Consider the following 15856-nt stretch of genomic DNA (forward strand, 5'->3'; position numbering starts at 1 on the left):
GTTTGTTATGGGACTCTAAAAATAATTTTTAAAAAATCCACGTTTGCCAAGAGATTCTAAAAATAATTTTAAAAAAATCCACGTTTGCCAAGGGATTCTAAAAATAATTTTTAAAAAAATCCACGTTTGTTATGGGACCTTAAAAATAATTTTTAAAAAAAACCACGTTTGTTATGGGACCTTAAATCTAATTTTTAAAAAATCCACGTTTGCCAAGGGATTCTAAAAATAATTTTTAAAAAAATCCACGTTTGTTATGGGACCTTAAAAATAATTTTTAAAAAAAACCACGTTTGTTATGGGACCTTAAATCTAATTTTTAAAAAATCCACGTTTGCCAAGGGATTCTAAAAATAATTTTTAAAAAATCCACGTTTGCCAAGTGATTCTAAAAATAATTTTTAAAAAATCCACGTTTGCCAAGTGATTCTAAAAATAATTTTTAAAAAATCCACGTTTGCCAAGGGATTCAAAAAATAATTTTTAAAAAATCCACCTTTGCCAAGGGACCTTAAAAATAATTTTTAATAAATCCACGTTCGCCAAGGGATTCTAAAAATAATTTTTAAAAAATCCACGTTTGCCAAGGGACTCTAAAAATAATTTTTAAAAAATCCACGTTTGCCAAGGGACTTTAAAAATAATTTTTAAAAAATCCACGTTTGCCAAGGGACTCTAAAAATAATTTTTAAAAAATCTACGTTTGCCAAGGGACTCTAGAAATAATTTTTAGAAAATCCAAGTTTGCCAAGGGACTCTAAAAATATTTTTTTAAAAATCCCTGGAAGTAGCCTTCGTTTTACTCCATTTCAAATCCCCTCCTAATCATTTCTTAACAACCTTGGCAACCACATTTAAAGTTCATAAATGTCTTTTTTTTTTAATTTTTTTCTGATTATTTATGTTTCCTTTTCCAAATGGTTGTTGAAGTTAATTCCTTTCTTACGTAATATATTGTTGTATTGGATGTTGTCTGTTTTATACAAATAATTAACATGCCCACATATACTAATGTAGATAGTGTCGTTTGTGTTTTGTTGTTCTTTATATATTATTTTAATCATCATTATTATTGATTTAAAGCATACCAGGCTACTTAAAAAATATTAAATATTTTAATAATAAGTATAAGCTATAAAAAGTGGTTGTTGTTGTTGGAGTTTTGTTTTCCATTTTCATAATAATATTACAGTTATATTATCATCATATAAATATATTTATTTATATATAAATAAATATGTTGTTGTTGTTGAGTGATAGGGCTTAATTGCAGTTGATTTCTAGATGAAGTTTCTTTTTGTGTTGTTTTCTAGTTTTAATTGAATTTTTTTTTTTGATGTTGTTGTTACAACAACACATACAAAATACAAATACAAACAATTCACACAAATTATGGGAAATTGTGCTAAAAAAAAAAACAAATTTTAGGGGAGGGGAAGAAACAACAACATAAATAATTTTCTTAAATTTCCATTTCGTTGATTGTTGTTGGAGTGTGTGTGTGTGTCTGGGTTTTGGTTATTTAAATTTGATTTTTGTTTTGTTTTTTTTTTCATAATTTGTTGTCGTTTTTTTAATTCTTTTTAATATTGCTGTTCCTTATTGACTATGTGTGGTTGCTGTTGTTGTTGTTTTGCTTGGATAATATAGAACTGGATAATCTCTTTTGTTGTTGTTTTTTTCTATTTGCCATTCATCGCCTTATTTTTTAATAATTGTTAGAAAACCTGTTGGATAATACTGTGGTATGGAAATAAACTCGGGTAGGGGCCGTCGCGATGAACTCGATGAACGTTGATGAGCCTGCCGTATTATATTGGCAATTTTTCCTGAAAATAAAAATCTGATTAATTGAATCCAAAAATTGCCAATCGAGGTACTTACCCAATATGTTTGCATCATGAAATCGTTTGTCCAGATCTTTTAAGCATTCCAAATTTTTACATTGCGACCAATAATGTAAAATATCTGATACTCTTACAGGAACCATTTCCAGTTCGGTTATTGAAGGGTCCTGTTGGGAGGGGGTGGGGGAAAAGAAAATATAAAAATTTATTTTTTAATCACGAATTTTCAAAAACTTGTTTCGGTTTTGGCCGTATCAAATGATATATACACTTTCTGGCCATATGGCTGAAGGAATAATAAATCTCAGCCATACGGCTAGAAAGGGTATATATCATTTGATACGGCCAAAAATGTGGCTCATCGAAATAACGATTTTAGATCCTAGGTCTCTTTGGACCAAATACGTTTCAAGGCATTTAGCGATATCCGTCCGTCTGTCTGTCGGGCTGACTGAGGCGCCCTTTAAATCTCAAAGGTAGTATCCGATTTGGTCCAAACTTGGTAAATCGTAATATTATTATTAAACTTAGATCGAGTTCGGAGATGGGCAATATCGGTCCACTCCTTCTGGTACCTCCTCCAAAAAAAGATCGAAAATGTCCAAAAAAAAATTTCTGCGCAGATAGAGAAAGGATAATGCGATTTTGCTCCAACGTTGCAAATCCTAATACTTTCATCAGTGCTAGGCCAGGTGCGAAAATGGCCAACATCGGTCCACTCCATCAAGTACCTCCCCCACAAAGGGTCAACATTTCTTATAAAATGTGATGTAAGAGTCCGGTTCTCCTCATATTTCACACACCGCAATACTTTTATTGAACCAAGGTATGGTGTGAAGATGAAATGTATCGGGCCACTCCTTCTGGTACCTCCCCTACAAAGGGTCAATGTTTTGAATATCCATGAAGCTCATAAAACGCGAAATTAACATCCGATTTCATTCGGACTTGGCACATCCCAATCTTTCCATCAACGCAACATCTTTTATATAGATTGTAGAGATCGGACCATTCCTTCTGGTACCTCCCCCACAAAAGGTCAAAGTTTTAAATAACCAAAACGATCAAAAAAAATTCCTTTTAAGTCCTCTAAAAATTCCCTGAAAATCCTCATTTGTGGTCCTCTAAAAATTCCTTATAAATCCTCTTGAAACTCTTTAAAAATTCCTCTAATAATTCTTTATAAAATCAACATTTGCAGTTCTCTGAATATACTCTAAAAATTCTTTAAAAATCTTCTAAATATTATCTTTAGAATCCTGCAAACATTCCTTTGAAATCAACCTTTGTGGTTCCCTAAATACCCTTAAAAAAATCTACCTTTGTAGTCCTCGAAATATACTTTAAAAAGTTCATCTTTATATTGTTTAAAGTATCTCTTAAAAATGAATAAAAATCCACTTTTATCGTCCTTTAAATATCCACTAAAAACTCCTCAATAATTCCTTTAAAGTTCTCTCAAAAAAATATTTAATATTCACGTTTGTGGTTCTCTAAAAATTCCTTAAAAATCCTATAAAATTTCTTAAAAAAAATTCACGTTTGCACTCCTCTGAATATCCTTTGAAAATTCTCTTTTTTTAATCCTTGAAGTATCTTTCGAAAATTCATTAAAAAATTCACTTTTTTAATCCCTTAAATATTCACTAAAAATTCCCAGAAAAAAACTTTAAAAAATCTACGCTTGCAGACCTTTGAATATCCCTCAAAAATCCACTTTTATAGTCCTTGAAGTATTTCCTAAAATTGCATTCAAAATCCATTTTTATACACCCTTAAATATCCTCTAAAATTCCTTTAAGAAATCCACGTTTATAGATCGTGAAGAATGTCGTAGACATCCTTTAAAAAATCCATATATTTTTTTTTAATTCACTTTTTCAATTCTTTAAATCCTTAAAAATGCTCTAAATATTTTTTAAATTATTTAAAAAATTCACTTCTTGGTCCTCCAAATATCATTTAAAAATACTCCAAAATTATCCTCCAAATATCCTTTAAAAATCCACATTTGTTGTTCTCAAAATATCCTCTAAAAATTCTTTAAAAAAAATCTTCAAAAAATCCACTTTCCTAGTCCTCCAAATATCCTTTAAAAATCCACGTTTGTGGTTCTCAAAATATCCTCTAAAAATTCCTTAGAAAATACACTTTCATAGTCCTCCAAGTATCCTTTAAAAATCCACGTTTGTGGTTCTCAAAATATCCTCTAAAAATTCCTTAAAAAAAAAAATCTTCAAAAAATCCACTTTCCTAGTCCTCTAAATATCCATTAAAAATCCACGTTTGTTGTTCTCAAAATATCCTCTCAAAATTCCTTAAAAAATCTTTAAAAAATCCACTTTCACAGTCCTCCAAATATCCTTTAAAAGTCCACGTTTGTAGTTCTCAAAATATCCTCTAAAAAATCCTTAAAAAAAATCTTCAAAAAATCCACTTTCATAGTCCTCCAAATATCCTTTAAAAATCCGCGTTTGTGGTTCTCAAAATATCCTCTCAAAATTCCTTAAAAAAATCTTCAAAAAATCCACTTTCCTAGTCCTCTAAATATCCATTAAAAAACCACGTTTGTGGTTCTCAAAATATCCTCTAAAAATTCCTTAAAAAAATCTTCAAAAAATCCACATTTATAGTCCTCCAAATATCCTTTAAAAATCCACGATTGTAGTTCTCAAAATATCCTCTAAAAATTCCTTTAAAAATCTTTAAAAAATCCACTCTCACAGTCCTCCAAATATCCTTTAAAAATCCACGTTTGTTGTTCTCAAAATATCCTCAAAAAAATTCCTTAAAAAATCTTTAAAAAATCCACTCTCACAGTCCTCCAAATATCCTTTAAAAATCCACGTTTGTGGTTCTCAAAATATCCTCTCAAAATTCCTTAAAAAATCCACTTTCCTTGTCCTCTAAATATCCATTAAAAATCCACGTTTGTGGTTCTCTAAATATCCTCAAAAAATTCCTTAAAAAAACACTTTCATAGTCCTCCAAGTATCCTTTAAAAATCCGCGTTTGTGGTTCTCAAAATATCCTCTCAAAATTCCTTAAAAAAATCTTCAAAAAATCCACTTTCCTAGTCCTCTAAATATCCATTAAAAAACCACGTTTGTGGTTCTCAAAATATCCTCGAAAAATTCCTTAAAAAATCTTCAAAAAATCCACATTCATAGTCCTCTAAATATCCATTAAAAATCCACGTTTGTGGTACTCAAAATATCCTCTAAAAATTCCTTAAACAATATCTTAAAAATATCCACTTTCCTAGTCCTCTAAATATCCTTTAAAAATCCACGTTTGCGGTTCTCAAAATATCCTCCAAAAATTCCTTAAACAATATCTTAAAAAAAAAATCCATTTCCTAGTCCTCTAAATATCCATTAAAAATCCACGTTTGTGGTTCTCAAAATATCCTCTCAAAATTCCTTCAAAAATACACTTTCATAGTCCTCCAAGTATCCTTTAAAAATCCACGTTTGTGGTACTCAAAATATCCTCTCAAAATTCCTTCAAAAATACACTTTCATAGTCCTCCAAGTATCCTTTAAAAATCCACGTTTGTGGTACTCAAAATATCCTCTAAAAATTCCTTAAAAAATCTTCAAAAAATCCACATTTATAGTCCTCTAAATGTCCATAAAAAATCCACGTTTCTGGTTCTCTAAATATCCTCTAAAAATTCCTTTAAAAAATCTTCAAAAAATCCACTTTCCTAGTCCTCTAAATATTCATTAAAAATCCAAGTTTGTGGTACTCAAAATATCCTCTAAAAATTCCTTAAATATTTCTTTAAAAATTAAATTTCATAGTCCTTCAAATATCCTTTAAAAATAAATTTAATATAAAATTGTGTAAAACTCTGTCGAGACGACCAAAACTCTGTCTCCTTAGACGCCCCGTAGGAAGTCTTCAGAGACATCAAATAGGTCTAGTATCCGGGAAAAAACATCTTACCTCTTTAAATTGCACTATTACTTGTTGTTGTGTTATTTTACCTATCAAACGCTTTAGCTTATGATAATTTCCCTGTCTCTTGGAGACATACAAGAGAAAATCTTTTAAAGTTTTAAATTCTTGATGTGAAATTGTATAAATATTTGATGAGGAACTGCTATTATTGTTATTGATGATGCCGCTGTTGTTATTATTGCTGAGCTTTTTAAAATAGACTTTTAAATGTTCTTGATTGTAGGCGATTTGAAGTTTGTCCTGCAATAGAGGAAAATACGAAAATTAACAGTTTAATTTGAAGAAAATAAATTCAAATATTTACCAGTGCCTGCACAAGACTAGATTCTGTTAAATTATTCGTAGAGAGTGTTACCGTACAGGGATCGGGAAGCTTGAGATTCTTTAGCAGCTGGAAAAAAAAAAACAAAATAAAAAATGATTAGAAATATATATTTTTTTAAAATATTAAAGTTCTATGGAAAAGGAAGAATTAAAAAACAAAATAGAATATTTAAAAAGTATCAGTCGGTTTTGCCGACCCACCTAAGCCATATGGCTGAGGATATAAAAATACGTTATTATTTGACCTATTTTTAGCTGCTGCCCTTTTTCCCAGACAATTCCCCTTACCTTCGTTTCTAAATCTTTAAGACTTTCATTTAAATTTTTGATATCCAATTTAGCAGCAGCAGCAGCAGCACCAACCGCAGTTGCCGACCTTGATTGTAGTTGTTGTGTGTTGGACATTTTCAATGTATCGTTGTTTACAGCCTTGGTTGATGGTGATGATGACGACGATGGCGATGACGTTGTCAAATTGATTTCTGGTGTTAGAATCTCCTTTTGTTGTTCCTGCATAAATGTATCCCATTCTTGCCGTTTGCGGGCTTGAGAATTTAGAAATTCACACGAAAACAGCCTGGATGTGGGTGAAGTTTGTTCATTGAAAAAGAACGTTGTGGTGGGCGATGCACTACGGCGATATTTCGATGTCGAGGATGACGATGATGATGGCGATGGCTGATGGTGTAGATGATCGCGTGCCGAACGATGATGAGGATGCTGATGCTGCTGCTGCTGATGGTGATTTGGAAATAACATCGAATGATGTCCCACCAAACGTTTGCGACATTTCATACAACCGGAGGGGTCGAGAGCCTTGCCAATGGTATTGGCCAGAAATTCTTTTTCCAAACAATCCAAGCATGTCTCATCGTTGAAGCTATTAAAATCGGGCATTAAACTTGTGGCGGTTGTGGGTGCCGTGTGGGGCATCAGGGATGGTTGTTTGCAACCCAATACCGCTGTGGAGGCTAAATCACGTTCTGTACGGAACTCGGAACAACTAACACTGCGTTCATCAAAACTCGATGAGGTCGCACCCATGGCGGATGTCTGAAAGGCGGAACGTAATGAATTTCGAGATTTAGAGGAATTTTTCGATGAAGTCGAAGAGGTTGAGGAAAATGTTGACAAACGTTTCGGTTTGGCTCCGGTAATTTTTGAGGGTGATTTTGCATGACTGCTACTGCTGCTGCTGGCACCACAGCCAAGTATCTGCAAAGGGGCTGCCAGTGAATCATCTTTGGAAGTATTTGTTACAGCCGATTCAGAGTTGCAACGATTGGTGAAATGTTCATGCAAGGTATTCGGCAATGAATGACAGGTGTCCGCCACACTGGTGTCCTTTACAAATTCTTCCTCCAAGGGCCGGGAATCCAGGGCGGAATTTAATCTCTCCCTTGCCTCATCACTTTCCTCATTGTAGTCCTTTTGGATTTGATCCAAATGTAAAGTAATTCGTGCAAAATTCTTACTCAACAAAGATTGGGCTTGCAAAGCTTTGGGTGCTGGCGGTAGATCGTCAATGGGCGAAGAGAACAATTGATGCCTTTGGGTTGGTGTTGCCAAATGACAGGCATCCCTTTGCATTAGATATTGTTCCTTATTGCCGGCACTAACATTCATTTCATTTCCATGATTATATTCCAATTCTGAGGGTGGATCTGGATCAAAATCCATTTCGAGAAAATCCGTTTCTTCTTCTTGGGCAATATTCCCACCCCCTGGATGGATGCCAAAATTGCCGGCTATGCCGCCCAGAGGTGGCAGAGCTAAATCAAAATCTGCCCCAGCACCACGATACGCATAGATACAATCGTCCGAGTTGAGCGACAACTCCTCTGCCTCCAAATCACCATCTTCACCGAGCAGTATGAGATCATCACCATAGAAATTATCACTTGTGTAGCTTAGATTTTCGGTGGAATTATTGAGGGAGGTGCGATTTGAATGGCCCCCGCCCAGAGCTGCCGCTGCTGCAGCAGCTTCTGAATCGTCGAAGGGATCTTCCAGGAGAGGCGGTGATAATGAGACCGCACCACACATATCATAAGAATTGTAATCAGTCTCGCTTGGTAAAAAGGAAGTCGTTGGCAGCAGAGGTGACACTAACGATGATGTTGTGGTCATTGGACCAACTGCCGTTCCGGCTGCAGTTAAATCTCTTGCAGTTTGATTATTATCATTGGAAGCAGATACACCGGAAGATGTGTGATATGCTGTGGAAGTTATGCCATTTAGGGATGGTGTTGAAAACTGGAAAAAAATGGAAAGGAGTTAGAAAAGGATTTGAAAATAGGCTTTAAAAATTGTAAGAATTCGAAATGATTGCCAATTATGGAAATCAAAATAGCATCCTTATGGAAATTATTAAAGCATTCCTAAAATTCCTATAGGTTTCAGGGGAAAAACCTGGATTATGTGCGGTCGTAAGACCTGCTCTACAAGGGAAACTTGGCAATTTGACTGAAAAACAAGTACAAAACATGTAAATGTACAGAGATAAAGCGATTGAGATGATTCATTCACTTGTTTTCTTTTTGTGTGTCACTGGCTCTGGTCGGTCTATGGTCAAATTGGCTTTTCATGAATTGCATGCTACAATGTACAAGAACTACTACAGCATGTATTCAAGTCACTGATGAATCATGACGCAAATGATGATGTATTTTCTTTCATTTAAACAGTGAAGTGAAATGTATGGCCTGGGCTCAGAGTTTACGACTTTCTATTTTTCAATACCAAAGCTTCTTGGAATTTTTTAAAAGTATATTCAATCCTCTCTTCCCTTTCTTTAAAAAAAACCATAGCCGGTATTTAAAAATAAATATTATTGAAAAACAACAACAAAAATCGTTCACCTTATCCACACCAATGCCAGCGGCAATACTACCGCCACCGCAACCACCACCTCCTTCATCCTCTTCTATCAATGCTACTCTGGTCATTGTTGTATTACTTGTCAATGGTGATAATTCTTGTCCATTGTTTTTCTGATAGATATCACAGCTTTCGCATTCCCAAGATTGACTGGCAATGTTTGTTGTTGTTGTTGTTGTTGTTATTGGAACGTTCCCCTTTAGACTCGATGATGTGGTTGTTGTTGTTGATTTATTACCATACATTGGCTGATGATGATGATGGTGGTGGTGATGATGACGTTGTTGATGAGTGTCCTTAGTAGCATTGATAAAGGATTTATCGGCATTGTTATTATTATTGACATGCAAAGCGGCCAGCCAGGTGGATGTATGGGCCGAAACAATGGGGGGATTTGTTATTGCAATGCCACCACTTGCTCCATCGCTGCTAACTAGTGATGTTGCACCACCAACACCACCCCCAGCACAGTTTATTCCCAAAGTTGCTGAATCTCTTTTACACGTTGCTGTTGCGTTATCGGATATTTTGGAAAACTTTGACAAGTTTTCCATATTATTTGCAGTTTAAATTCACAGGCTTCCTTCCAGTAACCCCGTTTAACTTCCTGCCTCAACGGGGCAGTTGGCAAATGGAAAAAAAATTATGCGTCGGCGAGTTTTTCGCTTTCTTCCTTGCTTCTCGCCTTTTTTTTTTTTTGCAATTAGCTCCCCTCCTCTTATTTTTCTTTTGCGTAGATGTGTATGGGCGACACTGCAATCTCCAGTAAAACAACGTCTACTGCTTCTTTGTTCTGAATGTGGAGGCGCCGATTACAGAAGACTTGTTTTCTTTTTTTTTTATAAATTACATGGCTGTTTCCTTTGTCCGTCAAATATTTTTCACAAAATATATATGGGGTTTTGTTTCTACAACTATAAATATTTTATTTTTTTCCTTCTTGACGGTGTAGAGTTTTGTAGATCGTTTGAAAATCTGTTGGTCAAAGCAATCGTAAGGGGGGAAGGGATCTGTAAATCGATAAGTGACTAATCGTTATTTATGTGGAAAATGGACCAATCGATAAATGACAGTTGTAGTTAACCCATGTTTTTCCACAAATAACTGTTATATTGGGGTTAATTTAAAAAAAAGTAGATTCTTGCAAGTTCTGGAGCAAAGCAATATTTAGGAAAGGTTTGCATGTCCACATTAAAGGTGCAAGTACATAAAAAGCTTGAAGTCACGGCTAGGCATATTAATGTTAAATTGTAATGGAAAACGACGGCCGGATTTTAGTGCGGCTCCGTAATCTCTTTATGAAATGTCACAAAATATGCCTAGCCATGACTTCATGCTTCTTACGTATTTGCACCTTAAATGATAAGGTATTAGATAGCAATTAACATGACTTCAAATGGAACAAATTGAAAATTCTGAAATTCATACCGAAGATAGGACGTGTTATCCTGGTCAAAGTGACAGTTTTTCATAGTATCCATTACGAACTTCAAATACCAAATTTGAAACAATTCCGGAGAATAATGTCGCTAAAATTATCAAAATACCGAATATCGAGAGGAAATGTTATAGGGGGGGCTATATGAAGACTTGGACCTGCACAGAAAATTTTTGCCATAAGCTGTAGTGTTCATTACGAACTTCAAATACTAAATTAGAAACAATTCCTGAAAAGAATGTCGCTAAAATCATGAAAATACCGAATATTGGGAGGAAACGTTATATGGGAGCTATACGAAGTTGTGGACCTGCACGAAAAATGTTGTGTCTTAGGCTGTAGTGTCCATTACGAACTTCAAATACCAAATTTGAAACAATTCCGGATAATAATGTCGCTAAAATTATCAAAATACCCAATATCGGGAGGTACCGTTATATGGGGGCTATATGAAGACTTGGACCTGCACAGACAATTTTCTGTCATAGGCTGAAGTATCCATTACGAACTTTAAATACCAAATTTGAAACAATTCCGGATAATAATGTCGCTAAAATTATCAAAATACCGAATATCGGGAGGTATCGTTATATGGGGGCTTTATGAAGACGTAGACCTGCACAGACAATTTTCTGTCATAGGCTGTAGTGTTCATTACGAACTTCAAATACCAAATTTGAAAAAGTTCCGGTGAATAATATCGCTAAAATCATCAAAATGCCGAATATCGGGAGGTACTGTTATATGGGGGCTATACCAAAACGTGAACCATTTCAATACAAAAAGTCCTGTTGACATATTATACATTTGAGTAAAATTTTATTAACCCATCGCTAAATCGACATAGTATTTTATGCTGATCCAGAATATATATACTTTGTGGGGTATAAAATGTATATTTCGAAGTGTTACAAACGGAATGACAAACTTTATATACCCTCCATACTATGGTGGAGGTTATAATTTCAATCAGCTGATAGCTTTATCTTACCTTTATATTGTGCATTGTGTGAACCTACGTTTAGTTGCATACGTGTTTGTCGAATTTGTCATCCCTAATTATAGACTAAATCGAGTTTGTTATCCCTAGTTGTTATTGACACAGACGCTACACAGCTGATTGGTTGTGTGATGACTGGAGGATTTCAATTAGGATTTTTGCAAAAACCCGAGAATATAGCAATACGGTACTGGAAAGCGGACTACAAAAAGAGTACTCTTAAACCTTAAGCCAAAGAGCTACTAAAAAAAGCTTTAATTATTAGTCACAAGCATCCGGGGCATGTCCATTTTTTCCAGCAATACCATAGCTACCCTAAACTGTATTTTCCTCCAAATTTAGAAGACCATTTACAATCCATGTTCGACATTCCCCATTTGCTAGCATAACTAGTAAATACGTTTCCTCACAAAAATTATTGAATTAATAAAAATTTGGACAAGCAATTGATGGAGATTTTCGCGCCCTTATTTCAAACATTTTTGAGCCCGAAATCCATTGAGACTTTTCCGCAATTATATAAAAAACTAATTTTGCACAAGGCTACTGCAAGTCATATGCATACGAAAATAAACCAATGGATAGAACGCCAATAATTTAGTTGCTGGTAGTTGTAGAGCATGATACAGCCAATTTAATTGGCAAAGATAAACATGAGGGAGGCGCAATAGTTTATGGCTCTACCGATTTTTTAAATGCTGTTCAGTGTGAAAGCACATCTTCTTATTTCTAGCAATCTTTGAATGTCGTTTAAATTGATGAAATGTGAGGCCGGCCATACCACCTAAAAACTCTGTTAATAATTGCCTCGAATATGTCTTTTGGGGAAACTGGAAAACGTTGGGGTGCTACACCTTCCTTTAATAAACTTATTACTGTTTAATCATGATCCGTTTGTCTTACTGCTCTTATCTTATTTTTTTTTGTTGTTGTCAGAACTAAATCTTATCTGAGCAAAAAAAAAACAAAAAAAAATCCCAAAAAGATATGACAAGAAATCTGTCACAACGCAGTGGATTACTGACAAGCAATGGTCTCTTATTCGTATCAAGGCGATGTTCGTTTATGGAATTTGGAAGATGCACAGCAGGATGAGAATGCAGGTGGTAATCCAATAACATCAGGAACTGAAAATTATGTAAGATAAAATATTAAGAGGATGGGAAGGTTTTTTAATAGCTCTATGATTTTTTAGGTTGCCAATAAGATGGGGTCTACCGGAAATACTCATCTTTCGGACCGGAGAAGCCATGAAACCGCCAATGACAGCGAAACCGATAAATGGCCAGTGACGGAAATAATACGCCTGCTACGTTTCTATGCTGGCCATCGTTGTCTCTGGGACGTACAGCATGAGGATAATCATAATCGTAAAATGCGACATGCAGCGTTGGTGGATATTGCAGCCGCCATGGGTGGAGACTTGACGAAGGAGCAAGTGGTACAGAAAATAAATATTATTCGGGCAACGTATCGCTATGAAAAGAAACGCATAAAACAGAGGATGAGAATGAGCATGGGATCCAGGACCAAATTGAAATGGTTTGCTTTGGCCGATGCATTTCTGAGGAATGTCCCGAAAAAGGGTCACAAAGGAGAGGTGGGGAAATATTGAAATTTAATTTAGTATTGATAATATATCTTTTCCATTCTCCCCCTGTAGGAGTCACGAAATTCCGATTCCGACTTGGAGGATGCTGTGGTTTTTACCATAAATCCCGAAACATTGGGGCCTTTGCTGGGCCAAACTAAGCCAACGAAAGAGATCGAAAATGATGTAGCCTTTCAACCAAAAGTGGAACATTTTACGGAAGACACTGAACTCACCAATGATCTGGGGAATGAAGAAAGCTGCCAAGATATGATATCAGATGAAGATTTGAAACCAAAAATGGAGGAATTAGAAGAAGATTTACAACAACAATTAAAAAACTTAAAAGAAGAAAAAACGGGAGATTACGAAGTGAAATTGGAAACCTCTAACAAGGACGAAACCATTTCTAACAAAAATAAATCTAAAATTTGGACTTTGGAGACCTCATTGGAATTTATAAAACTTTTAAAAGAATATCCCATACTCTGTACCAATACAAGTGATATGTGGCAAGTATCCCGAGATTTTGCCTTGGAAAGTATTGCCCAAAGAATGCAATGGCCAGCGGAGAGTATTAAAAAACGCTGGAACATTTTGAGGCAGACCGTCGAGGAGGAAAGGGCAAAGATGCTGAATGATCCTCTTTATCAACCTCCGTATAAATGGTGGAAGGAAACGGAAATGCTGTGGGAAACTCCGGAGGACATCAAGCCAGAAACTATTTATCTAGATGAAACGAAGAGCCTGTTGAAGAATACTACAGACAATGAAGTCCATGGGGAAGTGGATGATGAGGACTATGAAAAACGTTTTGAAAATCCACTACCCTCTGTGGCGCCAATGTCAAATATGAATGAGGCGCTTATGTCCTCATTGTTCCGAGATGATTTTTCCATGGAATCAAATACGAATTCATCTTTTCCCCTGGAAATGGAAGAAGAAAGGGAAAAATTGAGTAGTAAAAATGTGCTGGAAGATGACCTCTTGGAGGGTAAATGGTCTTTGAAACATTCTGTAAAATTTTTACGTCTCTATGGTGTCCATCGTTGTTTGTGGGATTTAAATGACCCGGATTATAGATCAAGGCCATTACGTAATGCTGCCATTGAAGATATAGCTGCCTCAATGGGTCATGGCTTGACGCCAGCTTATGTGGCTAAGAAAATTAAAATATTTCGCATAACATATATGCAGCAAAGGAAACGGATACTCGAGGCTACCCAACGTGGTGAAAATCCAGAAATTTTGCTAAAATGGTTTCCACTGGCCGATAGCTTCTTGAGGCCTCATATTGGTTTGCGATCGATTAAATCGGATGTTGTCGAAACGATACCACAATTTGATTTCCAATATGTCTACGCAAATTTGAATTTAATCGATCCCAGTTTGTTGAATGATTTTCGTGGTAAGGGTACTCAGAACGCCATTGATATTGGGGATGTTCATAATGGACAGTCGAATTAATACGGATGGGGAGTGAGGACGTAAAAAAGGTTGGTATTTATTGGATTTCTGTTAAAAAGACATTAATATCTTGAAATTAAATTGAGCAGCACATATTATGCTAAGACTGGTAGATCGTATCATAATTGATATTGAAATTTGACATATTTGCATTTAAAGTTATATTTTTTTAATACACGTTTGAAGGCCTGAAAGTCCTTGTTAAACTTTTTATTTAAAATCCACGTTTGAAGGCCTGAAAGTCCTTGTTAAACTTTTTATTTAAAATCCACGTTTGAAGGCCTGAAAGTCCTTGTTAAACTTTTTATTTAAAATCCACGTTTGAAGGCCTGAAAGTCCTTGTTAAACTTTTTATTTAAAATCCACGTTTGAAGGCCTGAAAGTCCTTGTTAAATTTTTTTATTTAAAATCCACGTTTGAAGGGCTGAAAGTCCTTGTTAAATTTTTTTATTAAAAATCCACGTTTGAAGGCCTGAAAGTCCTTGTTAAATTTTTTTATTTAAAATCCACGTTTGAAGGCCTGAAAGTCCTTGTTAAATTTTTTTATTTAAAATCCACGTTTGAAGGCCTGAAAGTCCTTGTTAAACTTTTTATTTAAAATCCACACTTGAAGGCCTGAAAGTTCTTGTTAAAATTTTATTTAAAAATCCACGTTTGAAGGCCTGAAAGTTCTTGTTAAAATTTTATTTAAAAATCCACGTTTGAAGGCCTGAAAGTTATTGTTAAAATTTTATTTAAAAATCCACGTTTGAAGGCCTTTGGGACCTTGTAAAATTTTTATTTAAAAATCCACATTTGAAGGCCTTTGGGACCTTGTAAAAATTTTATTTAAAAATCCACGTTTGCAGGACTTTGTGACCTTGTAAAAATTTTATTTAAAAATCCACGTTTGAAGGCCGAAGGGACCTTGTAAAAATTTTATTTAAAAATCCACGTTTGAAGGCCTTTGGGACCTTGTAAAAATTTTATTCAAAAATCCACGTTTGAAGGCCTTTGTAAAAATTTTATTTAAAAATCCACGTTTAAAGGCCTTTGGGACCTTGTAAAAATTTTATTTAAAAATCCACGTTTGAAGGCCTTTGGGACCTTGTAAAAATTTTATTTAAAAATCCACGTTTGAAGGCCTTTGGGACCTTGTAAAAATTTTATTTAAAAAACCACGTTTGAAGGCCTTTGGGACCTTGTAAAAATTTTATTTAAAAATCCACGTTTGAAGGCCTTTGGGACCTTGTAAAAATTTTATTTAAAAATCCACGTTTGAAGGCCTTTGGGACCTTGTAAAAATTTTATTTAAAAATCCACGTTTGAAGGCCGAAGGGACCTTGTAAAAATTTTATTTAAAA

The 15856-nt window shown here is 34.8% G+C and overlaps 2 protein-coding genes across 2 annotated transcripts; one reads left to right on the plus strand and one right to left on the minus strand.

Annotated features, from left to right (window-relative positions):
- Window positions 1–1026: 1026 nt before the first annotated feature.
- On the minus strand, window positions 1027–9998 carry LOC101894051 (uncharacterized). Its single transcript, XM_005187257.4, has 6 exons — window positions 8999–9998; window positions 6426–8393; window positions 6118–6204; window positions 5799–6053; window positions 1885–2014; window positions 1027–1829 (listed from the first exon to the last, which is right to left on the minus strand). Exons 1-6 carry the CDS (start codon window positions 9569–9571, stop codon window positions 1702–1704), a joined length of 3141 nt encoding a protein of 1046 aa, XP_005187314.3. The 5' UTR covers window positions 9572–9998; the 3' UTR covers window positions 1027–1701.
- Window positions 9999–11563: 1565 nt separating this feature from the next.
- Window positions 11564–14621, plus strand: LOC101893876 (uncharacterized). Its single transcript, XM_059132138.1, has 4 exons — window positions 11564–11668; window positions 12392–12593; window positions 12651–13055; window positions 13119–14621. The coding sequence occupies exons 2-4, from the start codon at window positions 12486–12488 to the stop codon at window positions 14511–14513; spliced, it is 1908 nt and encodes a 635-aa protein (XP_058988121.1). The 5' UTR covers window positions 11564–11668; window positions 12392–12485; the 3' UTR covers window positions 14514–14621.
- Window positions 14622–15856: the final 1235 nt, after the last annotated feature.

Source organism: Musca domestica, unplaced genomic scaffold, assembly GCF_030504385.1.
Source record: "Musca domestica strain aabys unplaced genomic scaffold, Musca_domestica.polishedcontigs.V.1.1 110, whole genome shotgun sequence".
Lineage (NCBI taxonomy): Eukaryota > Metazoa > Arthropoda > Insecta > Diptera > Muscidae > Musca > Musca domestica.

Bases quoted from the DNA above. Each gene is read 5' to 3' on its own strand.
- LOC101894051 (XM_005187257.4), bottom strand. From the start codon at position 9,571: ATGGAAAACTTGTCAAAGTTTTCCAAAATATCCGATAACGCAACAGCA. The intron at 8,394-8,998 runs GTGAACGATTTT...ATTTTTTTCCAG, and splicing joins CTGGCATTGGTGTGGATAAG to TTTTCAACACCATCCCTAAA. The intron at 2,015-5,798 runs GTAAGATGTTTT...CCCTCCCAACAG, and splicing joins TAATAGTGCAATTTAAAGAG to GACCCTTCAATAACCGAACT.
- LOC101893876 (XM_059132138.1), top strand. From the start codon at position 12,486: ATGGTCTCTTATTCGTATCAAGGCGATGTTCGTTTATGGAATTTGGAA. The intron at 12,594-12,650 runs GTAAGATAAAAT...ATGATTTTTTAG, and splicing joins CATCAGGAACTGAAAATTAT to GTTGCCAATAAGATGGGGTC. The intron at 13,056-13,118 runs GTGGGGAAATAT...CTCCCCCTGTAG, and splicing joins AAAAGGGTCACAAAGGAGAG to GAGTCACGAAATTCCGATTC.